This window comes from Delphinapterus leucas, chromosome 11 (genome assembly GCF_059928025.1).
Source record: "Delphinapterus leucas isolate spDelLeu-1000000601 "Yukka" chromosome 11, BTC_Dleu_Yukka2, whole genome shotgun sequence".
In the NCBI taxonomy this organism is placed as follows: domain Eukaryota; kingdom Metazoa; phylum Chordata; class Mammalia; order Artiodactyla; family Monodontidae; genus Delphinapterus; species Delphinapterus leucas.
In genome coordinates, this window is record NC_143139.1 from 88,791,392 (window position 1) to 88,818,631 (window position 27,240).

At 47.2% G+C, this 27,240-nt stretch overlaps 1 protein-coding gene across 2 annotated transcripts in view; it reads right to left on the minus strand.

Annotated features, from left to right (window-relative positions):
- LARGE1 (LARGE xylosyl- and glucuronyltransferase 1) overlaps positions 1-27,240 on the minus strand; it is a 590,997-nt gene that overhangs the window by 113,225 nt on the left and 450,532 nt on the right. For both annotated transcript variants that reach the window (XM_022599798.3, XM_089921262.1), the window contains exon 7: positions 6,934-7,038. In XM_022599798.3, the coding sequence (XP_022455506.1) occupies positions 6,934-7,038 (105 nt within the window). The remainder of the gene's footprint in view (positions 1-6,933; positions 7,039-27,240) is intronic.

A 27,240-nucleotide genomic window follows, 5' to 3' on the forward strand; every position in this document is an offset into this window, starting at 1 on the left:
TTAGGCTCAATAAATCTACTACAGGAGTACGGAATTGGGAACCTTTGGCTGAACAGTCATTCATGGAGCTTTTCAGTTGAACTCAAGTTCAACTGGAGCTTGATGTGCAAATGGCCATGCAAGTCTGACCTAGGAGGCTGGTATGCATCAGAACATGTAGGGAGCATGTTTACAATAGTGGTTACCTGGCCTCATCTTTAAAGATTCAGATTCAGTCTCTCCAGGTTAGGGCCTGGAAAGTAACATCTTAAATAGGCATTTTAAGTGATTCAGAAAAGTGGGTGGAAGTGTCCAAGTGGAGGTGTGAGCCTCTGACAGCTTGATAAGAACCAGAACGTGTCATCTGAATTAGAATGTCACCCCTGAAGACAGAAATTGGGGCTATCTAGAGGCGACCCACCAATCAGTATGGTGAGAGGTTTAAAGCCGTCTCACACCCCATTCCTTCCCATGGAAAGTTCTGGAGGGCTGCTAGCTGGTGACTGGCTTCAGATATGTAACGACACAGAGGATGTTGATTAAGAAGGTACAATTTTATGGTGCCTACGCCCTTATAGTAGAAAAATGAATGAGAACCTGCAGAACAAAAGACAGTAAACATTTCTATTAAGTGTGGTGTCAGATGAACCGTTCCTTGAACCGCAAGCATCTTTCATAGGGATTATTCTACAAACTCCATTTAAATACTTCTACACCAAGGGCTTGGGATACAGAGCTCAAAAAGTGATCACCTCTGTCCTCCGAGTTCACAGAGGTAGGGGCGGTTGTTTACAAACTTGTTTCCATAGTTCTACGATCAAGTAAGAGTGGGGAATGCTGGTGGGTTTAACAGCTTTACTTCTGGACTTTCCAGCATCTCTAATATGCCAACATGAAATCTGAATCTCCAAGGGAGGGATGCAATATGCAGATTTCTCAACCTTAGCTGTCCACGGTTCACAGTTTCTGAACACATGCTACCATCACCTGCAATATCTCCTAGAATTAGTCTAGAAAATGCTGGTCCAGGGTTATTGCAGGGCTGATGTTCAACTCTGAATCTCAGTCAGGCTAGAGGCTCAAGTCACACTGAATTTATTTACAGATAAGCAAACTCTCCTCTACTAGACAATCATCTTTTTTTAAGAAATAAATTTATTTATTTATTTTGGCTGTGTTGGGTCTTCGCTGCTGTGAGTGGGCTTTCTCTAGTTGCGGCGAGTGGGGGCATCTCTTGTTGCAGAGCATGGGCTCTAGCCGCACAGGCTTCAGTAGTTGTGGCACGCGGGCTCAGTAGTTGTGGCTCGCGGGCTCTAGAGCGCAGGCTCAGTAGTTGTGGCGCATGGGCTTAGTTGCTCCATGGCATGTGGGATCTTCCCGGACCAGGGATCGACCCTGTGTCCCCTGCATTGGCGGGGGGATTCTTAACCACTGGGCCACCAGGGAAGCCCGATTGGTATCACATTTTAAAAAATCATTTTCTGCCCTAAATAACAGGCACTCAGTAGCATGTGCTGAAGGAAGAAACTACATTTAAATCTGATTTCTCTGGATGTATTTATTACAGACACAAATCATCCAATCCCAATATTCCTTCAGAGCATGAAGAGATCTTGGTTCTTGAACCAAGAGACAAAGAGGGCTCAGGGAAATGAAAAGACTTGCCTAGGGCTGCAGAATGCCAGGTGCCAGAGGGAGAGCAGAGGGTGGCCCTACATCCCACACTGCCAGTTGTCCCACTAAAGCTCTTTCTTTAACAGCTGTTGAGCAAGTTGTCAAACGTTGGCTCCTTCGATCGCCACCATGGAATTCGCCACGGTGTCTGACTTTACCACGAATTTCCTTCCCTTTACTTCTTCACAGCCCAGTTTGCTCCAACCTCAGAGGTGAGTCAGTCCTTGAATGTCCCAATTTTGTTGTTCTGTAGATAAGGATTCCTAGAGAAATTCTTCCTCCCTCCCTGGAGAGCCAGGCCTCCATCTGCCTGTCTCTGGCCTAATTTGGGGACTGAAAGGAACAGGATGCATTTTACTTTTAAATTGTTCCTGAAAGCACATCTTCTGGTTAATATTATATCCTTAATATGTCTCAGGGAGGACACATCCTCTCTGTGAGTAACGTCTAGGATCCTGTGCGGACAAGCCTCCTGTAAACTTGCCATCTTCTTTCTACTGGCCTGCCTTCCCCGGTCCCTTCTCCAATCACCTGCTACTCTGAGCTCTCTTTTCCTTTCTGTTCTTTGCTGGTGTTTGTTTTTAAGATACGCACTCACTCGCTCTCGGCATGTGAACTGGAGCGGGTTGAATCTTTATGAGACTATCGTAATCTTGGTCTCATCTGTTTGTTTTTTAAAGTCCTGCAGACAGCTGCTTGCACCTAGGAGATGATGAACTGACAGAATGGTCGGGAATGGACACATCTCTGCGCGAGGATACGGGAGTTCTCCTTTATTCCACCTGAATGGCTGTAGCAAGGACCCTGAGCGGCGGGTGTCTGGACATCCACAGCTGCTGTGGTTTAGCAGTTCCCTTCATACGGAATTAAGTTGTAAACCGCTCCAGGAAGAAGGGAGCCGGATGAGTGGGAGAGGTGGGCAGATCTCCCCTCATCTTTTAGGATCCTGGGGGCTTTGTGCAAGCAGGCTGGGAAAGAAAAACAAAGAGGAAGGGAAACTGGCTGGCTCTTCGAAGGCGAGTGTCTAGCATACAAGACAATTCTAGGAATTAACAAAGATGACGCATGGTAAGTTGCCTTGTAGGATGCCTGGTGAATGCAGCTGTATCTGATAAATGTGGCTGAACCTGGATTACTTGAAAACAGATGCTAGGCTGTGGTCAGGAGGAGAAAGAAAAACAACCACCAACTTCCAAAAGCACTTGGGTTGACCAGCTCCCTTGTAACTATACCACCACCTTGGAGCCGCACAGCGGGCTCTGGGATAGGACTATCATTCTCAGATCACAGATGAGGAACCTAAGGCTTGGAGAGCTTGAGCAGCTTTCCAAAGGCACGAAGTTGAAAAGCGTCAAGGTCAAGTCTTAAAGGCAGATCTTCCAGCTCCAACATTTTATGCATTTTCTGGGGGTTTTCAAAGTAGAATCGGCTGATATACAAACTAACATTGTCATATTTTTTCTAAAATGATATGAAAAGTTAACCTTTTCTAGTTAGTGGAGAGATTAAAAACTGCAAGGTGACTGCATTATATTTGGGGAAAAGCAAGAAAACGTACTGGTTCTTTCTGACCCGAGAGCTTAGGAGACCTCAGCAAACCCTAGGGAACCAGGTAACCACCATTTTTAAAGCAGGTGGATCCCATTCCCTGATGAAATAAGTGGCAGAAAAATGCAACAGGACACAGGCTAAGTTCATTAAACAAGTTACCTCATTAACCCTCACACACTAGGTGGTGTTGTTATTTATCCTGTTTTATAAGGGAGAGAATTAAGGTTCAAGGAGGTGAAGCAACTTGGCCAAGCTCCCAGAGAATAAACGGCTAAATTCCAGCCTAACCAGACTTGTCTTGGCTTCCCAGCACCAAGTTGAAGGCTCAGCACGGGGCTCGGCTGGAGATACCCCGTCTGGAGGCTTGAGATGCGCTGGGATTCAGGGGAGCAGGTTCTCTCCAGTGGAGTTCTGACAATTTCCATTAGAATCTAAGTGTCTGGATGACTCATCCACTGATGTGTGGCACAGTCCTCAGTCTTAAAATAACAAATTCCCATCATGAAAGTCAATGCATTTTGATGTCGCAGAAATCCTTTTCTAATGATCACTTGGTGTCACTGGCTTATTTAAATGGATACATCGCTTCTAACAGGGCTTTTCCCCACCTGCTCTGCCCTTTTAGAAGCAGCAAGAAGGGAAGCAACTCACTGCCTTGGTATATCAAGTAGGGGCTGCAGAGGGTTTAGGTACCTGTCTGTCTCCTGAAGGAGGGGACATGCCATTTTGGTCATAATAAATTCCCCAGTGTGCTACATTGTTCTTCCTCCTGCAAACCCAGATTGATGACCGGTGGTTTTTGTTTGATGCAGATAACCATGACCCTGATGCTGTGTCCTAGAGGCACTGCAGTTTATCTCCATGTGACATTTTCTATTATTCTATGCTGTGGAAGGCAGGAACTAAACACACACCAGGGCTTACCTGAGATGCCCCTTCTCCCACCTGATAAGCATGGGTGTCCCGAGCTTTAGGAAAGCCGGGAGCGAATGTGTGGAAACCCAGGCACAGGAGATCAACATGAGGTGATCATTTGCTGAGCAGGAGCAGCATGGGGAGCCCTCTCATTGGCCCACTGTGGGTTCCTAAAGGGTCCAGCCTCAAATGCGCTGAGAAAACAGTTCCTGGGGAAGCTTGCAGGAAGGGGTAATGGGGTGCCACGTTTTATCAGAGCAGACCCTTGGACCTTCTGCTCCAGAAATATCCTGGAGGCTTCCTTTAGGGCAGAATCCTGGACCCCTCCCCAGACCTTTCAAGAGTCTACTTTTAAAAAAAGTATTCTTGATAGAATAGAAGCCACTAAAGTTCAAGCTAGGAAGGTTAGCAGTTAACAGCAGGCTCCTTACTTATCAGACTACATACTTTCACTCTCTAAGCTTGAGTCTCCTGGGTATAAAACAGAGATAAGAATAGCCCCTGCCTCATGAGGTTAGTGTGAGGATCGGATGAGATGAACACCTAGAACGCACCAGGGACAGCACCTGGTCAATACTTAGCTGGGATGCAGAGGCTTACCCATTATTAAAACACCGAAATACCTCTAAATCAGCTAAGAAAAGCTGCTGCTCTGAGCCCCTTTGGGCTCCCTCCCTGAACCTGGCCCCTCTCAGGGACTCCCCAGAATTTCCCACCATCCAGCAACTCACGGGTGAATGCCTAGCACAGCCTCCAGGATGCAGCCTGGGTCTGTGAAGGGCTGGTGGTTACCATTCTTCCATTGCAACCCCTGCAGGCTGTGATACCTGGTAGGTGTTACATCCCGTGAGCCATGCCTGGACGTTCTGGCAAACGTTGGCTAAAGGAATGTCCCCCCAGTTCAAAGGACAGCTTTCAATGAAGGCCTCCCTAACCTCTGGCTGCCCAGGACACTGACCCTGGACCTTTCTTTCCTTGTCTTATTCCAGCTTTGACCCCCCTCTGACCTGATCTCGGAACTTTCACTTCTGGAAGCTTGACTCTCAGCCTTTTTCCTGTGGCCTCTGGGGCTCCGTGTTTGCACCTGACCTCTCAGGAATCGGACCCTCAGCTCTCAGAGTTGAGTCTGGCTCTTCCCACTACAGACTGACCTTAGTGTCCAGGACAGGCTACCACCTATCACCTTCAGGTGGCGCCATCCCCAGACCCCTGCCCCAACTCAGTATAGCTGGTCCCAGATGCCAAGTCCCAGCCCTTCTTGGCCTGACCTACCCTACTGCCCCCTGAGCTCCAAGTTCCAGTTCCAGGTAGTGGCAAAGAGGATGGAGGGGAAGAGGCAGAATTCAGAGGCATTTCATAGGTAGACAGTGGCAGGACGTGGGCCTAAGGAGAGGGAGGTTGCTCTAGTTTCATCCTTTATAAGCTCCACGAGGTCATGGGCTGTGTCTGGTGTATTAGCATGGGGCCTAGTGCACAGTAAGCATTAGACAGACAAGAGCTGCACAAAGAATGAATGAATGAATGATTGAATGATGCTGTTAACAGAGACAGAAAGAAAAGAGGAGGTGCACATTTTGGGTTAGCAGCAAGGTAGAAAATGGAGTTGATTTCAGACACATGGTGTTTAGGGGTTGTGGTATCCCTAAGTACCAATTACCAAATATTTCTGCCTTTTCTTCTTCCAGGCACATGGTTGGGTTGCACTTGGCCACACTACTTGAAGGTGAGCACGACCGCATGATTGCTTTGCTTTAGCCAATTTCATGTTAGCAGAAATTATGTCATTTCCTCGAAAAGACACATGCACCCCGACGTGCACTGTGGCACTATTTACAATAGCCGAGACATGGGAGCAACGTAAATGTCCCTTGACAGATGAATGGATAAAGATGTGGTACATATATACAATGGAATACTACTCGGCCATAAAAAAGGGATGAAATAATGCCATTTGCAGCAACATGGATGGACCTAGAGATTATCATACTAAGTGAGCCAGACAGAAAAAGACAAATATCATATGATATCACTTATATGTGGAATCTAAAAAAAAAAATGATACAAATGAACTTACATACAAGACAGAAATAGACCTAGAGACAGAAAACAAACTTATGGTTACCAAAGTGGAAAGGGAGGGGAGGGATAAATTAGGAGTTTGGGATTAACATATACACACTACTATATATAAAATAGATAACCAACAAGGACCTACTGTATAGCACAGGGAACGATATTCAATATTTTCTAATAACCCATGAGGGAAAAGAATCTGAAACAAAAAGATATATATGCACGTATAACTGAATCAGTGCTGTACACCTGAAACTAACACAACACTGTAAATCAACTATACTTCAATTATACAAAAAAAGGGAAAAAACAAAACAAAATAAAAAAGAAATTATGTCGCTTCTGACAAGAAACTTTGAGTCAATACACATCAGCAACTTTGCTCCCCACACAAAGATGAATCTTGAATGCTGAGGGTGAACACAGACCCTGGGGACCTAAAGTGGACACGATGATCTCTAGTCTCTATTAACAGAGCCAAGGAACCTACAGGTCACACTCGTAAAGCTGTCCTGCCGGATCCGGGGCTGACGGTCAGTCCGGAGAGGGGCTTTTTGGTGAGAATGCCACGGACTGCCACGGCCCAGTAGCGACTTTGCCTGTAGCTGCAGCCCTAAGCAAGAACCAGGAGGGCAACGCCTTATGTACCGTCCAGTGCAGAACTCAGGCAACCAGGTGGCCTTCTCCTGTGCTTTGGCCCACCTCCTGTCCCACCGCCAGCAAGCCACCCTCATGATTTACCTGTGTTGTAGCCCCTTCCAAGGGCAGGCCAAGGGCGGTGATTTTTCCACAGGTTTCCGAGGTACCAATCACTCTGGTTCTCTACCAGGCCCAGGACCTGTTGACCTGTGAAGTACAGAGAATGCGAAGGTCTTAAAAGAAGCCAAGCCACGTGGGACAGTGAGTACTGAACGGCAGATACAACAAAGGCAAATCATCGTAACACAGGTTTTGTTATTGGGAGCTTTTATGAGGTGCCAAACTCTTATCTAAGTGCTTCACTTGTATTTATATGTTTAATTCTCACACTTAGGCAGCCCAGCCATTTTCATTATCCCTATTTTATAGAAAAGAAATGGAGGTCGCCCAGAGTACTTGATTAACTTGCCCAAGGTCATCCAGTTAATCTGTGACAAAGCCAGAATCCCAAACTATTCATCCGTCCATCTGTCCATCTATCCCTTAACTCACGTGAACACATATTTATTTACTGACATACTCTTCTTCAAATGTTCCAGTTCACTATTTCCCAATGTATATTGATTTACTGGCTTTTGAGGCAGGAGTTGAGGTAATTTTCTCACTCAGAGAGGAAGAAAGGACCCTTGGTTAATGAGAAGGGAGCCCCCAGAGAAGAGCCACATTCTTGCAGCATTTTTACTCTCACATCCACTTTGTCTTTTGTCAACAAGCATCACGTCAAGGCAGGCGTGTTTTCTAGAGGAACAATTGCTTCTCTGTCCCCAGAGCTCGGCTTTGACATGGGCCTCACCTTCTACTGTACTGAGGCCAACATCAAAGGCGAGTCAGGTCTCTCAATCAATTTCTTAGCAGCTTTAGCACCTCAGGTGAGTCCTCCACTCACCCCAATTTCTTAGAGTGTTAATGTTTCTGGACTCAGGTCTTCTAGGTGGGGCAGGCAGCCATCAGAATCAACTATCTTCTATCACACAACGCTATCATGTGCAGAAGGTATTCCCTTGCAACTACTAGCAACAGCACTTTACAAACTAGGAAAACTGAGGACCGTGATTTGTATAACTTGCGTATCCTGGAGCCAGGATATGAATCTATAGTTATCTGACATCCAGATTCTTTCCACTGTCTCTGCATCACTGCTTACCTTTACAACAAACGTTTGAGGCGGAAATTATAAGTCCACATTTTACAGGATGAGATACTGAGACTCAGAAATGTAAGTAACTTGCTAAAGGTCACAGGACTAATGGGCACTGTCTTCCACAGCTAACTGATGCCTTCTGGAGCTAAAATCCTTATATTGTCTGAGAAATAAAGCCCTTTCTGACCAAATGAAAGCCTAGCAGTCCGTGAAGAAAACACAACGGTTCTCCTGGAATACCACGCTGGGCGACATAGAACCTCTTTGGTGTGATGACAGCTCCCTGAAATGATGGTGTGTGGGTTTGGTGTAATTTGTTTGATCAATTTATCGAGCTCCCATCTAAATCACTGCCCCAGCACAAATACATAAATTAGCGGCGTAGGAAAAATACTACCACCCACTGTGTCATTGTATATAATCACAACCAAAACGTGTACAATCCCTCAGAAAAACAGGTCACCAATTCAGAAAGTGCAAGAGCTAATCAATTCCACATGCAACAAGCTTGGGACGTTCGTGCAAAACAGATCTGAAAGGCACGGTGCCCTCAGCCGAGAAAGCTGTGTGCTGAGTCTTGATGCTGTAACCTTGTTAGAGAGCCTGTTTAATAACCTCACTCCGAGGCTGGGACTCAAAGGGCATGTGGGGTCCTTGGGGGAGCTGGTTCATTATTACTAATGACCCCTGGTTGGCGCCACCATGGGTTTTTTTGGCATGATGAAAGAAGGGTGTCATGTGCTCAGAACCGATAAAGGGGAATGATGTTTCATTGAGTTTAGGGTGGCCATCTGAATTTCAGGAGAGGTAATCTTCAGCTATCTGAAAGTCCAAATTCCACTTTCAGACATGCCATGAATTGTATTCTGCCTCGACCTACTCTTCAGATGAATTTTCTAACAGCCACACGAAAATGCATAGCTTTACTGCTTGTGTCCTCATCTCCACGTCTTGCTCATACAGCTCCCGCCAGCCTTGCCCCCTGCCACTCCCTACCAGTAATCCTTTCAGGCCCATCTCTAGCAAGAAGCAGACTGTGAATTCCCGCATTAGATGGGGGACATCTCGACTTAGCGCTTCCTCCCGGTATTTTTGCCATCGGCTGACTTATGTCCTGTCAAGGACAGAATGGGTGATGTTCAAGCACACATGCCTCATCTGTAAATGTCCACCTCTCCATTTGTCCAAGGGCAAGGACTGCATAATATCTAACACACTAATAGGCATGAATAAATGTCTGCTAAATAAATGACATCTGGTGTGTAAATCTCTCCTGAATGGAGACCACTTATGTTACTGTATTAGTGTCCCCACATTTCTGAGGTTGCAAAGCATTTCATCCTCTCCCCACTCGCCAACATCAACATATTCTCTCACTCAGCTCTGGGAACTCTGGCGTCTTCCTCAGTTGCATGGAAAACTGCAAAGATGGGGTGGCAGCACCTGAAAGCATCTTTTATATGGGTTGCTCTACTGGAGCCTTCAACTCAAGGGCTTCATCTTCAGAGAAGGAGTAATTTGCATGGTTAACCTCAAGCCATGTTATCTCAAAGGATAACATCCAAATTCTCCTTCTGTCACTTTGCACCTGGGCTGCATATCCTTTGATGGTGGCAAGTGGCCCTTTCACATATGCCCGTCCTCTTTAAGGTTAAGAAAACAAAATCCTTAATTAGCAACATGATAGCTGTAATTTTAATATCCACTGGTTGAGAAGGCAAAATAATAAACAGCTACTAAGATTTCATTTTGCTTATTTAGATGAATTCATTAGCTGCTTTGTCAATGATTAAAACGACAGCTGGGCTTTGCAAGTGGGCTTGTGAATACCCTGGGCTAACTGCCTTCACCCCTGCAGAGGTCTGTGTCCGTGGACCGGAAACCACGTGCAGCAGTGTAGCCAGAGGGGAAGGCTGGGGCCAGGCTGCCTGGTTCCTATTTCTAGCTCTGCCACTTTTTAGCTGTGTAGCCTTGAAGAAATTACTTAACCTCTCTGTGCCCCAGTATCTAACTGCTGTGACTTCACATGTTTAAATGACTTCATATGTGTTAAGGGCTAACCACAGGGGCTGGGGCATATTAAAAACTATATAAGTAATAGCTCTTCTTAAATATCATCATTCAAGCTCATCGGTAAGCTTCTGAAAGACAGTGAGCCCATCCAAATGGTTTTCTTTTTGAAGGCCCTCTAGCACAACAATTAAGTCCTTCTAGAAGTTTGTTTCTTTAAGTGTGGTCTGAGGACCAACTGCTACATAAACACCTGGGCTTCTTGTTAAAAGTGCAGATTCCCAGGCCTCAACTGTGAAGTTAACTGTGACCGGAAGGCTGCTTCCCTCTACATCTTTCGTTTTGTGAAGGAGGGATTTCCCGGCTTCTTACCCCAATCCTTCCTCTTCCCCAAGGGCAGGGAAGGAGCTACCTGACCTGGTGAGTTTCAGAGAGGACCGAGCTCAGGTGGCCTAGCTATTCCTTCGTCTTCCTCCTAGGAGCCAGTGTGCCAGCAGAGCTCCACCTTGGATCAGTTGTACAGGGCAGGTCCCCTCCGGATGAGGCTGCAGTCACCCCACGCTTCCTGTGACAGGGTGGGCGATTCCAGCTCCGGGGTTGGTATTATGAATATCCAGCGTAGATGCACATCTAAGTCTAAACCTCCAAGTTAACTTTTATCAGCAAAATAAGGTGACATTTTGCTCTCCTTTGTCTTATCTCTCAGGATCTGGGAGTATGGGGGTAATATCACATACTAATTCCCTCATCACATAACACTTCTAAATAAGAACTCTGGCCACTGGGTCTAGTAACCTGCATTAAAAAAAATCCCCAGGTAATCTGGATGCACACTAAAATTTGAGAATTATTGATCAGGGTCTGGGGGCTCTGTCCTGGCTTTGGTTGTCAGTGAGGTTCCCTTGCACGGCCGCTAGCAAACAATAAAACTCATGTGGTGTCTAAATCTAGCGCATCAACCAGCAGAATTCAGTGGCTGCCTCCAGTGTTACACTTCTTGAGTACAGTAAAGTGGTGAAGAAAGTGTATGGCAGAGCCAGATTGCCTGGTTTCCAATCCTGGCTCCTCACCCAGGTGCTAGCTGTGTGACTTTAGACAAATTACTTAACCTCTCTGTGCCTGTTTCTTCATTCATTCATAACATGGCATTGACAAAAGTACACACCTCAGAATTGAACACTTTTTTTCTCTAGGCACAAGTTAATTTGTGAAAATGAAGCTGTGTTCTTTGCTTATTCAAACATCACCACTAACAATGCCCAGAAAATAGTAAAATGTTCAGTAGGTATCTACTCTTATCATCATACCCAGAATTCCCTGGCCCAATATTCTGCCCCATTGGCCTGGGTTCGGCGTCTTCGGTCTTAGCTGTCCCCTCCCTTCCTTAGCTGACACAATCCTTACCCTACCTACACTTTCGTTCAGTTTGATATTGATTGAGGGTTTGCTTTGTGTCAGATACCACACAAAATACTAAGGAATCAAAGACAGATAAAACATAGTCTGCACCCTAGAGGCAGTTGGAAGGAGACAGGAAACAATTATGAAGCAGCGCGGTACATGCAATGACAGAAACGCTGATAAGTAGGAGGAATGGAGGGCAGGGAATAGTGGATTCTATGGGGAGAGTGGGTGATGCCCGTTTCCTGTCTACCGCAGCCCCTGCCACACTGCAGGCCACACCTGCCCCTTCCACACAGACCTCCAAGCTCCCAGGCTTCCCCCAAAGCTTTTCGGGTAGCACTGCTGTCCTGGAACACTGTTCTGGGCATAGCTGTCCTCAGGTCCCCGGTGACAGCACATATGAGACAGCTTATTTTCACAGCTCTGGCAATCCCAGCTCACCAGCCAGGTGGCAACTACAGCCTGGTCTCCAGAGGTCAAAGTCTAAAGCCCATCCTGGGCTTGCTATCCCACGAAGACGTACAATCCCAGGGATTCCTCTTGGGGAGATGACGCGGGACGCTGGTGTGCTGCCGCCCTCAGCATGCCACACCGCCTGTCTCCTCTATAATAGGAGTTATTATAATAAAACACTGTGATGAACAGAAAAGGCTCTGTCATTGTTCTCTGCGCTGGCCCTGTGGTTATGATTAAGTGCACTGTCTCCCGTCTTCCTCACCCTCGGCACAAGGTAACTTATGAAAATGAAGCTGTCTTCTTTGCTTATTCATACGTCACCACTAACAGCCAGACAAGAGCGAACAAGCTTGCTATCCTGCTGGGGCCCCGGTGTCGGTGCCACCAGCCAGCAGACGGATGGCTCCAGACCGGGAACTCCCCTGGTTCCCTCCTTCCGCAGCTTTTGGTTCAAGGCAGGGCTGCTGTCATTCAGGTGAGGCCCCAGGGAAGCAGGGATTGGTGATGCTTCCACGTGGCACACTGAATGTGGAAAGGGTAGGTGGGGCATTTGCCCACCAGGTATAAATGAGAAAGACAAAGGGTTTTACAACCAGGCAAAACAGAGTTCAAGCTCCAGTTCTGTATGGCTTGACCAAGGCATAACTTCTCTGAGCCTCAATTTCCTTATCAGTAGAAGGGCAAGAACAGAATCCCCACCCCCTGCCTCTAAGAATGGATGTATTGATAAATAAGATAGTACCATAAAGTGCCTGGTTCGTGGTTAGATGCTCAACTAAAGGCATCTCCCTTTTTCCCTTTTGTGATGGTCACTGTTCAGAAAGTCTAAGTTTTCCGATTCAAGCACTAACCCTAGCTGCATAGGCTGGGCTCTGCGAAATTCAGCCAGCTGCTCCCCCAGCTGCCACGCTGCTGGCCCTTCCCCAGCCCCGCTGAAACTTTTCGAAGCCTTTAGCTTCTGTGACACTAGTCTCCTGGCTGTTTTCTTCCCTCTGGACATTCCTTCCCCGCCTCCTTCATGGGGGTCCCCTCCCTCTGCCTCCCCTGAATGCTGGGCTCCCCAACTCCCATCCTTGCCCCCTCTTTTTGCTCTACGTCGTATCCTTGGATGATGGAATCTAACTCAACAGCTTCAAATACCACTGAGGGGGGCCTTCCCTGGTGGTGCAGTGGTTGACAGTCCGCCTGCCGATGCTGGGGACACGGGTTCGTGCCCCGGTCCGGGAAGATCCCACATGCCGCGGAGCGGCTGGGCCCGTGGGCCATGGCTGCTGAGCCTGTGCGTCCGGAGCCTGTGCTCCGCAACGGGAGAGGCCACGACAGTGAGAGGCCCGCGTATCGCAGAAAAACAAAAACAAAAACAAATACCACTGAGGGGAAGATGTCACCCATCTCCGTATCCGACTACTTTCCAGAGCTTCTTACTCTTAAATCCAACTATCTTCATCTGGCTCTTTCACAGCGACCTTCAACTCAAACTGATCAAAATCAAATGCACAATTTTCTCTTCCTAAATAACGTCTGACTCCTGCCTTTTTGCGGTTAGTAGCATCAAGGTTTAACTTGTCACTGAAGCCAGGACCTTTGAATCAAGCTTGACACCCCCCTCTCCTCACCCCTCACATCTTAGCCATAACCAACTCCTCCAGATTGTATCTATTACTTTTCAACCGCATCCCCTTCCTTGCTCTGTCCTCATCATCTCTCTTTCCCTGATAACTTAGCAGATTCATCCTTGATCATCTTTCCCTCAGGGGTGCCCCTTGCCATTCTATTTTGCTTTACTCAGCCGCAGAAATGTTTTAAAAGTACAAATTTAATGACTTTGTTTCCTTGAGTGAAAAATGTAATGCTCCTGAGGCCTACTGCAGTGTGGATGAATGGCTGGATGGATGGATGAATGAAGAAATGAAAAATAAATATTATCTACAACCCACAAACCTAGACCATCCAGAACTGGTGAGCTCCATGTGAATGGCGTGGAAGTGGCTGTGCACCAGTTATAGCCTCTCCAGGTAAACAGCAGGAGGAGCAGGAAGCTCTAGCCCCGATGATGGATGCTTCCGGTGCTACCTTTTTCCCACCCCCAGGAAAGCTCCTGGGCGCACAGAGGGAGTCTGCCCACCACTGCTGCACATCAAACCAGCTGTGCGTATAGCAGCAGGGGAATATTAAAATGTTATCACCGGGGGCTGTCCTGAGTATCAGCAGGGAAAACAACAATGCCCTTCCAACCTCATGTGTATTCGACTAAGCTATTTTAAAACAGAAAAGCCTTTAATAGTACCATTCCTCCACGCATGCCTGAGTACAGCATGGCTGTAATAAGGAAAACACAAGAGCATCACATTGCCATTTACTAAACATCTGAAAGAACCGCTTCACAGACATAGGTGCCCCCGGCTAGTGGGTGTGGAACAATAAAACGTCTCCCGAGAAGATGGGACATAAAAGCGTATTTAAACAGCCCTGAAAGGGTTGAAAAGGACTGTTTCGGAACTTGCAGGTTTCACAGTTCCGACTTCTTCCGTTTGGTTGTAGCTAAATGCACTCTGGGAACACAGAGGTTCACATGAGCTGCGGAGGGCTTAATAATTCCTCTGGAACTGCCTAGTTTGACAGATGAAGCCCAGAGAAGGGGACGGAGGTGTTTAGAAACACGCCGTCAACGCAAGATATAGGACTCCACCACCGACTCTATGCTCCCTGTTCTTTTTTTTTTTTTCTATGCTTAAGCTTCTCCAACTTGGCCTCCTCTTCTTTCCTTAAACTTTAATATAATTCTCATCTGGTTCAAATTTCTAGCTCTTCTACGCCTGAATGGTAATCCTGGGCAAATTCTTAGTTCCTCAGCTTCCTCCTCTGTAAGATGGTAAAGGTTCCTACTTCACAGGGCTGCATGGGGACCCTGAACCAGGTTTATGTGCCCCATGTTTATGGTGCATGTCCTTGAGATGGAATCCATGTGCTCTAGTTAAAAAGGTCCTGTCGTCCATCATTTTGTTTCCTTGGGGCTGCTTGACGAAGCACCCCCGGCTCCAGTTTATACCTTGTTCAGCCAACCCTGATTTCATTTGGAGAAAAATACTTCACCCTTACTGACCTCTACAGCTGAGGGATAATCCCTTCTAAGAGGAATTAGAATCAGTGTCACTCTAGAAGGTAGAAATAGGCTTCATGAGTTAAGATTGAAGGAAGATAGATTTTGCTTCTTGTGAGCAAGACCGTAAGTATCACTGGAGTTCACCCAGGCAGAAGTGAGCTGCATTTCCAGGGAGAAGCTCCCGGGCACGGCTTCCGAGGCTGCGTGATTCCACCCCCATCCAGCAGGTATTCACCACGTCCCTGCTGTGCACTGGGCCCTGTACCAACTGCTGGAGACACAGCAGTAAAGGAAACACTGCTTTCGGGACTGCATGATCTCTGCAAAAAGCTTCTCAAATGGTTTGGCTGCTCTCTGCACACCCCACCGGACTCTTACAGAAGCAGATTCTCTCAGGGTGAGGCCAGGGGGTCTCTCTGCAAAGGACAGCTGCAGGAATTCTGATGCAAAGTAGGTCTGGGGACCTTTGGGAGCAGGAGGTCACCCGGCAGGCATGCTGTGGGCGGGGGATTACCTGCACTGAGCAGAAACACAAGATTTGCTGACCTCAAAGCTCCCTTCCAACCTGACCATGAGATCTCTTTATTCAGGCTAGCAACGCCTTTCTCAACATCCGCCTCGTGCTGGGCTGTCCCCACACATGTTCTCGCACTTGTGCTGCGTGTGTGCACGTGGCTGCCCCGCGAGGGGAGGCTGTTCTTCTCAGGGCAGCCCCTGCTCAGTGAGCACTTTGCCCAGGCACCGGGATACATGTTTGTCTTGCGTCATCTCAGAGTGCCCTACAACAACCCCAGTGAAGTGGGCACGGTGCTCATCTCATCTTTCGAAAGGGAAATTGAGGCTAAGAGAGGGGAAAGTCACGTGTCAAGGACATGTGACTAAGGACCACAGAGCTGGGGCTTGTGTTCTGGTCTCTGTGTTGCAAAGGTCTATGTTTTACACCTAAATTCATGGTTAGGAACAATCTGCAAGGCATTCCTCTCCGCAGGGGAAGGGCTGCAGCTGGCACAGCTGTGGGCAAAGCTCCAAAGGACCTAGAGAGGATGAGTGGAAAGGCTGGTCAAGGTGTCTAGCCCTCCCGTTCCTGCCCGTGGTGCCCCCTGGGGCTGCAGGCAGGGGTCTAGGACTCTGCAGAGTCCTCTGGATCCCATCGGGGCCTCTGAGTCTAATTTCCTTCAGCATTAATCCCAGGGCGCTGAGCTGAGAGCACGTCCTACCCAGGGACATCCAGGAAGAATAGAAAAGGCAGGCCTGAGACTCAGAAAAGAGCCTGCCATCCAGTAAAGGTCCAGAGAACGATATTCCATCTGCCGAGATGCAAGACCAAGCTTCCCTATCCCCCAAGTCAGCCCCAAGAGGGCCCGCATTAACTTAATGTACAGTTTAAAAACTCCTGCTCAGCCTCAAATAATGATTTCTCTCTTCTTCCTTCCGTGATCTTTGGTCTTTGGAAATGGGAAAAATGAAAAAGGGATGCGGAGCCAGGCGCTGGGCTCTCTTCCAAGGCTGCTTTTATCACACAGACTCCCAGGACGCTCGGCTGCCGTCACCGCTCAGATGAGGCCTCAGCTCGGGGAGCAGAGCTGGCCTGCATCCAGCTACCACTGCCATCCATGGACTTCTTGGGTCGGTCTCTTTTCAAAAACACAATTGGTTGGTATCTTTCAGATCCTTCATTCACAGACACTCCTTGAATCACTAATAATAGTGCCTAGGAGCAATCCTCTCACTTTTCCCACTGGGGTTGCAGAAAAAGCACTTGCTTGCAGGATTCAAAGGGCAACGTTTAAGTTCTGGCTTTTCCAATTATTAACTGTGCAACCCGGGCCCAAACTACTCCATTTTTTTTTTTTTGCGGTATGCGGGCCTCTCACTGTTGTGGCCTCTCCCGTTGAGGAGCACAGGCTCCTGACGCGCAGGCTCAGCGGCCATGGCTCACGGGCCCAGCTGCTCCGCGGCATGTGGGATCTTCCCGGACCGGGGCACGAACCCGCGTCCCCTGCATCGGCAGGCGGACTCTCAACCACTGCACCACCAGGGAATCCCAAACTACTCCATTTTTGAACTTTATTTTTTATTATTTTGTTATTATTTTCATTTTATAAAAGGGATGATAATAAAATTCACCATCATGCCATCATAAGATTGTTTTAAGAGTGAAATGAAAGGCTGTAAACTGTAAAATACCATTCAACTTTAAGTATTATCATTATTACCAAGCCTTTCTGGGTCTCATGTAGCTATTACTTAATTTTTTTTCCCCAATAGCATTTCTGAGATTACAGTATTATTACTCATTGATACTCTACTTATGCAGAGGCCAGATACTGAGCAAACTTTACAGTCTGAAACACAGCCTGGAAGGTGGGAGTTACCAGGAGAGGCCCCTGCGTGGCTGAGAAGCACTCAGGAAGCTTGAGCACAAAATCTCTCTATATTCTCAAGGCTGGTCTTTGGGCAGATTATCGAGATGAAGTAATGCTCCTTCAGGGAGGAAAGACAGGCAGGAAATTCAAAACAGAGATACTGAAAGGATAAGGGAACATTGGCCTGGAACCACACAGTACAGGGTTTATGAGACGTCCATATTTCAAAGATGTCTGTCATCACCTTGAGATAGGTCATTCATCCATTCACCAAATAGTTATTGAATACGTATAGAGCCAAGCACTGTGCTGGGCTTCGGGGATGCAATGATGGGTAAACCCTGAGATGGTCCCTGCCCTTGGTGGAGCTAACATCCTTGTAGTGTGTATCAGTTTGTTAGGGATGCTGTAACAAAGTACCACAGACTGCGTAGCTTAAACAGCAGGTATTTATTTTCTCACAGTTCTGGAGGCTAGAAGTTTGAGATTAAGGTTCTGGCAAGTTGTTTCTACTGAGGTCTCTCTCCTGTACCTGGAAATGGTCATCTTCTCTCTGGGTCCTCACGTGGTCATTCCTCTGTGTGTCTGTGTCCTCATCTCCTCTTCTTATAAGAACACGAATCATATCAGGTCAGGGCCCATCCTAATGACCTCATTTTACCTAATGACCTCTCTAAAGACCCTAAGTCCAAATACAGTCACATTCTGAGACACTGGAGGTTAGGACTTCAACAGATGAACTTTTTGGGACACATAATTCAGCCATCCCATAGGGCAAGGTCACTAGACAATCACACCAACAAATGTGGAACTGTGACTCTGAAAGAACTGGGAGGGAGAGCTCCAGAGTAATGCACAGGGTCTGAAAGAGGAGACGTCAGCCAGGAGGTTACCTGAAGAAACAAGGATTAAATCAAGATCTGAAGGGAGATGGTTACAGTGTCACGGCAAGGCGAACAGTGACTGTTAAAACCTTGCAGTGGGAAGCTTGACCAAGATGAAGGCTGTGGTGTCACAGAAAGATATTTGGTATTTGTCCCTGCTTCCTGGCACAGAGCTCCTACAATCCTTGGAATTTCCTGAGTGATAAGAACATCTTTTGTTCTAATGAGGAAACCCTCGGAAGCCCCTAGACTGCTTCAGGATGGGGGCTGCTTGCCAGAAAAGCCAACCCCTGATTAGAAGCTTGGAATATTCAGCTCCACTCCCCAACCTCCGAGCGAGAATTAGGTGGGGTGGGGACTGCGTTAATCACCAATGGTCAATGATTCACCCACACCTGCCTGCTGGAACCTCCACACACCTCCCTGAACAACAGGCCATAGGCTGAGAGCTTCTGGGTCGGTGAACACACAGGGGTTCTGGGAGGGTGGTGGGCCCGCAGAGGGGACGCTCCTCCCCCCATGCCTTGCCCTATGCATCTCTTCCATTTGGCCATCCCTGAGTTGCATCCTTTATAATAAACGAGTAACAGTAAATAAAGCTCTTCCCTAAGTTCTGTGAGTCATTCTAGCAAATTAGCAAACCTACCTGAGGAGAGGGGGTTTTGGAAACCCCCAACTTTGTAGCCAAATTGGACAGAAGTATGGGTAACCCCGGGACCCAATACTTGTGACTGGTGCCTGAAGTACAGGTGGTCTTGTGGGTCTGAGACCTTAACCTGTGGGTTCTGTGCTAACGCTGGGCAGTAGTGTCAGAACTGAAATGAACTGTAGGACACCTACGTGGTGTCTTCAGAGAACTGAAGGATTAGTTGGTGTCGGGAGGAAAACACACGTCTCAAAGGACTCAAGGCCAGTGGGACTGAGACACACAGACCAAGGAGAGGATGGTAGGCTGATGGTGAGAGAGATGAGGCTGAAGTGGGTCAGGGCCCAGAGTAAGGAGGTTTATGCAGGCAGGATGAGCAGGGGCGAAAGTAAAGGGTCTCAGGTGCAACACCAGAGCACCACTTGCAGAGAAGACAATGGGAACAGCGCCCCTTTGGGCGACGCAACATGGCAGTGCTGTAAGTGAGGGGCCAACGTGATCTGAACGTTCTGAAAAGAATATTCTTGCTGCTGTGTGGGAATGCATTAGTGGATGATTTGCCGAGTTAAAAACCAAGGGTTTTACTTTTTTTCCAATCTTTTAGAAATATCACATTAGAGACACACAAGCCTAGAGGTGCTGGGAGAGGTAAGGGCTGGAGACATACGTCACGGTCAACAAGCATCCAAGGGACTTGCATGCAGGCGACATGCTTGGGTCGAGGGCCAGACCAAGAGGCAGAAATGAGAATGCTTACTCCCCTGCAATCTGGTAAGAGGATGAGTCGCGTGGGGAAAGGGGGTAGACGCCACTGCTCTTGTAACCCCAGATCTCCCAGGGCTCAGCGTACTGTGGACAGTGTCTAAAGGTTCTATATCTGTTCGCTGAATGTTCATGTTGGAAAAACAGCAATTTAGCCTGTGTTTGGAGCCAATCAGCCTCCAGGAAAGAGGTGGTAGAGGGCACTCTAAGAAACCATTCTTGTCTGTGTCCTGGGGGACGCAGAAGGGGTGCTGCTGGGTGTGCGTCAGTCACTGAGGAGCACGTAGACTGCGCCTCTAAAATAAAAGGCGGTGCGACTCACATCAGCACAGGGACGAGGAGGAAGGAAGCCCAGGCAGAAAGGGTGGAAGGAGGAAAGTTCTCAGGCAAGAGCACTCACTCATGCATGCTCTGGAGTCGGTGTGGGAAAAGGCGTGGGATAATAATAAGATCAAATAATGTATTCAGCCATAAAAAGGGACGAAGCACTGATACATGCTGCAACTTGGATGAGCCTCACACACATTATGCTCAATGAAAGCAGCCAGACACAAAAGGTCATGTATTATATGATTCCTTTGATATGATATATCCAGAATAGGAAAATCCACAAAGACAGAAAGCAGATCCGTGACTAGCAGGGGATGGGGGAGGGAGGGATGTGGAGTGATTATTTGATGAGTACACGGTGTTTTTCTGTGGTGATGAAAAAGTCTTGAAACTAGAGAGAGGAGATAGCTGCGTAATGCTGTAAATAACGAAACACCACTGAACTGCACATTTAAAAACGGCTATTTATGTGAAACCACGTGAATGTCACCTTAGCACGGTAGGAGTAACTGCAAGAGGCCAATGACATGTTTACACAGTTTATCCTGTTGAATTCTCACTACAAATGCTGGCACGCCCCGGACCCCCTCACCCCCCAGAGCCCTCCTGTTCTCCATCCCTGCCCTGTGTCCTCCATCATGTACTCCAGGCCGCTGCTTTAAATGCCAACTATATGCTGATAACTTCAAACTTTATATCTCCAGTCTAACCTCTACACTGAGCTCCAGAATCATAAATTCAACTGCCCACCTGACACCTCTACTCTGGACATCTAATAGGCATCTCAGACTTAAATATCCCAAATCGAAATCTTGATTTTTTGGCCTCTGCACCTGCTCTCCCCTCAGCGTCACGCAGGTCAGGAAACAGCAGATCACTCTTTCCAGCTGCTCAGTGGCTTAGGCCAGAAATTATGGAGTCATTCTTTTTTCCCTAAGCTTTATTGAAGAACAATAAACTTCAATAAATTCATCCATTTTAAGTGTAGTTTGACAAATTGTGGTACTTGTGTACAGTCATGTAACCATCACCAGCATCAGGATATAGAACTATTCCAACAGCCTAAGTTTTTCCTGAGGCCCTTTTGCAGCCAATCCACTTCCCTGAACCTCACTCCAGGCGGCCCCTGATCTCCTCCTGTCACCACAGTTTACCCTTTCCTGGAATTGCACATAAAAAGAATCACAGATCACAGAGCATGTAGTTTTGCATGGTGGACTCCCTGTACTTAGCATAATGTTTTTGAAATTCATCCAAGTTGTTACATATATTATTATCACATTTCTTTTCATTGCTGAGTGGTATTCCAAAGTACGATATAGCACAATTTGTGTGCAATCAAGAGTTCTGTTTTTCCTAAGTTACGCCTGAGTTCCAAACCGCAGATTTTGATCTTTAATGATATTTAAAAACATAAGCTCATGGACAGGAGAGGTTAATGGAGAAGAAGACCAAGGTGGAAGGCTGCTCCCCGCCCCCCCTCCCCCAATATTTAGCTGCTGTCGAACAAAGGAGGAAGAGAAGCCGGAAAAGGAGTCTTCCTAAAAGAGGACGTGCATGTCCCCACCCGCCCTGCCTCCCCCCAGCAGAAGGCCTCCACCTGGCTGTGTCAAGAAAAGCCAATGGGGATCTAAAGGTAGGGATTCTGGACTGTCACTGTATTAGATCTTTCTAGATCTGAAATTTGCAGGCAAGCAGTCTTGACCCCAAAGCTCATATTTACCACCACTTAATTACAGCTGCCCCACCTCTCCTTCACAAGATGCTCTACCTATGGTGAGACTCGTAACTGACTTCCTCAGCGAAAAACCAAGATCTCTTCCTCTCAGCAACTTTGGATGGCAATGCCTGCTACACATGTGTCATGATGCATATTCTTCCAGGAGAGAAACCAGTGCCAGTCTTTCCCCCTGGCCAGTGGCCAAGCCAGCCCACTTCTGAAGGAAAGCTGAGCCCCAGCTGCTCATGCAAGAAGACTGTGCCTCTCGTGTTTAGCAAGGCCCCTCTGTGTAGAGGGAAACTCCTGCATTGAGGATGAGGCTTTTGTACTTTTGTAAGAAACGTGGTGCAGCATCACAGCACGGGATATCAAAGCTGCAAGGGCCTGGGGGACATTCTGGACCAAACTTTTCATTTGAATGATGAGACAACTAAAGCAGAGCGAGGGCTCATGACCTAACCAAGGGCACGTGGTGAAGATGCTTTGCCATCACACAGCATGAATTGAGCACACGCTGTTTTCAGGACACCGGGCTAAGAAAGGAGGAAACATTTCAGTAGGTGCCATGAAGCTCCTTGACTGTTAGCATCCTATGGTCCATCTTGCAGAAGTCAGTTCAGATGTTCCAAGACAGAAAATAATAGAGATGTCATAAACTAAGACGCCTAAAGAACAACTGCCAAGGGTTGGCTGGGAAAGCTCTGAGGGGAAGGGGGTGTCTTGAACTAAACCTGGGAGGGAACAACTAAAATTATTTAGTACCTCTTAGGTGCTGTGCTAGAGGCTCCTGCAACCAACCCTGCAAAGTTAGCATTATTATTCTCATTTACAATTACGAAACCTGAAGCTCAAAGATGAAAGGTAACCAGCCCAGTTTCGCACAGCTAAGTAGTAAATGATGGAGCTGGGATCCAAGTGTGACCCCAAAGCCTCAGTGTTATTTTACTGGGATGAAGTTAAAGGAGAAAGAGAAGAGAGGGGATTAAAAGAAGTTTCTATATCTAAGAGGTGTCAGAGATGGCATGCAAGGGCGACCAGATTCTGAGAACCTATGCATGGATGATTTATGAATTTTGCACAAGTTACCTGTCTTTGGGATGTTTCACTGCACAACCAACAGGTAAGCAAATGCAGAGGAAAGGGCTGGGTTGTGCTGTTCACTGAACATACCAGTATTGGGCATTTTGCCACACTCTGGGTGCCAAATCTATAGATAAGACAGCCTCCTTTGTAAAGGCTGCGGCTTCATCAAGGAAACAAAGCACACGACCAAATAGACAGACTGAAATATGTGTTATGGAGGCATTGTAACAACAGGCAAACTTTAAAAGGAAATTTGAACACCATACAAATAGGAGATCTTAATATAGTTAAAAATATTACAGCTGGCAAAAACCTTACTGATCATCTAGTCCAACCTTTTCAGGGTATAACAGATGAAACTGAGCTGCAGCGGGGGGAAATGATATTCTCAAGATCACACAGATGAGTATGGACCAGAACCCTTGTTTCTTAACAAAATTGCACTTCTCAGCCACTCCATATCAACTTGGAAATGAAGGCTGCTGAAACTAACGGCTAGAACTGGGTGCGTAGACGGACCCCGGCTTCCTTCAAGCCCTGACACAGACTATTCTCACCCAACACCCCCGAAACCTGAGCAGCAAACATGCCACATGAACCACTGGGGGTTCTGCTAGTGAAGCCACCCTCTACAAGCCTGCTCATTGCTGCCCTCCTGAGACAGAGTCCTCTCTTAGCAAGCCAAGGACAACATACCCGTAACAGTCAGCTCACGGTCTTCTCTTGGCATTGGCATTAAATCACTGACAGTAACAATGCTCAAGACCTCGCCTCTTAAAAGTTTCAATATCCTTTCTGATAGAGAGTAAATGGAGGCTTCCAAATTCAAGGGAGAAAACAATGTTGTCTGGTAAAGTCATGGAGATGGTTGGGCAGCGGTAGGGGAGAGCAAGAGGGGAGAATGCATGTGTGTGTGATGACCACGAAGCAGTCACTTTTCATAAGGAGCCAGAGACTGCATTTCAATCTAAATTTGCCCGTCCAGCCATCCATCCATCCATCCAAGCACCAATTATGTGCCAGGCACTGTTCTGGGTTCTGAGTCATAAACAACAACGTAACAAAGCCAAAACCCCAAAGTCCCTGTCTACTGGCATGTTCGCTTTAGTAGGGGAGCTGGACCACAAATAGATATATGATAAAATGCCGAGTGGTGCTAAGAGATAGCATGAAAGTAAAGTAGATGAAGGGATGGAGAGTGATGGGGGCGGAGCCTCCACTAGAGAAGATGGGGGGCAGGGTTGGGAAAGCAGAGCTGAGCTGACATTTGAGGAGAAAGGACCTTCTCCTTGCTCACAGGAATGCCAGGGGAAGCAGAAAGAGTTGGGGATGAACAGGAGGCCTCCAGGAAAGGCACTGTAGGGACGGCTCTGGCGGGCCTGTCTCAGGTGGGCTGGCTGCACAAAGAAGCTGTTGTCTCAGGCTTGATCTGCAAAAGGTCACTGATTTTGTAGTGAGTGGAGGATGAAAGTAGGCCTGGGATGACACTTGTTCCTTATTTAGGGCTCGGGGCTGCTTGACAATGAATAGGTCAGGAAGGCATCCGGCTGCATGGTGGATATGTCAGAATAACATTTCAGAGCCACCAAAGGAGGGGAAAGATGCCCAACTCGCGTAGAGACCAAAAATTGCAGAAAAATGACACATTCCCTCAGCCCAGAGGTTTAGAAGCTCGAGTGGGACTCCCTTGCAGATGGCTCATCCTCTTTTCTTGGTCAAAATGAGGACCGTTTCAATTAATTTATATTATAGTTTACAAAATACTCTTTTTTTTTTTTCCTCTACCAAAAATTAACCCTAGATAATCTGCTATGTAGGTCTTCCAAAGGCCCAGCAGAGAGAAGGCCAGTGGGAGAATCACAGAGTCCTGTGTGCCTGACCCACACTGCCCAGGCCCGCGCTGAAGTCCCATGCCCGCAGGGGAAAGCATGAGGCTGGACACGGAACAGAAGTGCTTTATAAAACTCTCTGTTGCAGGGAAGGGTAAGCTGTGACAAAGTGAGAGAGTGGCAGGGACATATATACACTACCAAATGTAAAATAGATAGCTCGTGGGAAGCAGCCACATAGCACAGGGAGATCAGCTCGGTGCTTTGTGACCACCTGGATGGGTGGGATAGGGAGGGTGGGTGGGAGGGAGACGCAAGAGGGAAGAGATATGGGAACATGTGTATATGTATAGCTGATTCACTTTGTTATAACACAGAAACTAACACACCATTGTAAAGCAATTCTACTCCAATAAAGATGTAAAAACAAAAAACAAAACTCTCTGTTGCATTTATAGCAGGGGTGCTCTTGAGGACACTGTCCGCCACAGTGCTAGGTCAATATTCCTTTTGGGAAATCCCAAGTGAGAAATTCCTTTCAAAACTAAACAACAGGTTTAACCTGAGTCCACGGGAAATAAATGATATATATTCTTTTGGAGCAAGAATCCTCTAACTGACCAAGTAGACCGCCCAGAAGCTCAGAGTTCAACTTTCAAAATAGAATCAGATATGACGATGCTTGTCCATAAATTATGGTAACTTTTCTTATAAGTTGCCTAAAACCTTTTGTAAAAGAAAGTAGGCTATAAATGAGTAATAAATAAAACAGAGTGTTTGTACAAACATAGTGCCTGTTAGATTCCTGTTTGTTTAAACGTCTTGCGTGGTCTCTGATTGTGACTTGTTGTCCATGAGTTTTTGAAAACTGTTTCCCATTCTCTGGTTTCTAATAGGGGACCAGGGACCAGCTGACTTCACTGTCACCATATAAAGGTTTGGGACTCTCTTAGAGCTAAGACTTTGAGATGCTGTCCTTTCACAGACTTCCAAATGTGGACAAATCCATATGTTCAGTCGAGTCTCCCAGAGAGCAGCTGGAATGAGCCCACCCCGGTGGGTGGAGTCTAGAAGCTACAGCTGATGTACAGAGAGTCAGTTAACAGTCAAGGAGAGAAGGGTTCACCCATATCACCAAGGGACCAGGCCCTACACATGAACCTTGACTTGGAGCACATCTGACCAGCAGCCTGCGGCCAATTCCTCCTCATTCTGTCTCTGTCTCTCTCTCCTGGATCCTGTTTTTTTTTTGTTTTTTTTTTTGCTGTATGCGGGCCTCTCACCGTTGTGGCCTCTCCTGTTGCGGAGCACAGGCTCCGGATGCGCAGGTTCAGCGGCCATGGCTCACGGGCCCAGCCGCTCCGCGGCATGTGGGATCTTCCCGGACCAGGGCACGAACCCGTGTCCCCTGCATCGGCAGGCGGACTCTCAACCACTGCGCCACCAGGGAAGCCCTGGATCCTGTTTTTTTTCATTGGTTCTAGCTAAACTCATGCAGGAGTAACCCTGTGCTGACCTCCAGTTCCTGTGACCATTTCACTTCCTCTGGCTTCCACTGCATGTCTGGGTTCTCTCAAAGTTTTCTCAAGAAACCTGAAAAATGAGAAAACCACTCATTTTATCCTTTTCCCGTGGCATTTTGAACATACATCAGAGGCTTTCTTCATGGAAGTACATTTAGTCTGTGCACCGGATTAAGCAAATGAAATGACATAAAGGGTCAGACCTGCAAGGACCAGAGGTCCTTCCTAGTGTCAGGTAACCACGAGGCATGAGAGAGGCAGAGAGGAGCCAGGACGGCGGTGTCATGCCACCACTCCTCCCCGCACTGGCAAGTGCTCTTTCTTTTTTCCTCTACCAAATGTAACCCTAGATGTAACCCAGATGTAACCCTAGATGTCCAGATGTAACATACGAGGTCTCTGAGCTATGTATTCTGCCATCACTTACACTAAAGGGAGCCATGTTGCCACGAAACATCCCTATTTTATATTCCAACAGATACACATACATTTATGTGCTGTTGTCCATGGAGTCACGTCCCACAAATCCACTGAGGAGATTGCTTTACCATATGCCACAGACTGAATATTCGTGTACCCGCAAAATTCATACGTCAAAACCTAATCCCCAATGTGATGCTATTTGGAGGTGGGGCCTTTAGCACATGTTTAGGTCATGAGGGGAGCGCTCATGAATGGGATCAGTGCTCTTATAAAGGAGACCCCAGAGAGATCCCCTGCCCCTTTCTCCACCTGAGGACACAGCGAGAAGATGGCCATCCGTGAATCAGGATGCAGGTCCTCACCAGACACCAAACCTGTTGGCTCCTTGAGCTTGAACTCCCCAGCCTCCAGGACTCTGAGAATGAATATATGTTGTTTATAAGTCACCCAGTCTATGGTATTCTGTTTCCACAGTCCAAACAGACTAAGACATCATACCAATCCTAGTATCAATACATGTTGCTAGAAGTGATCCACAGATAAGAACTCTCTCCTAGAAAGTACTAAGAGTGTGTCTGAGGGAAGGTCCGTCATTAGTACATTGCTAAGATGGCCAGGTCACCTTTCTTTCTTTCCTGGGTCCATAAAGGGAGGGACTGGATTGCAGTA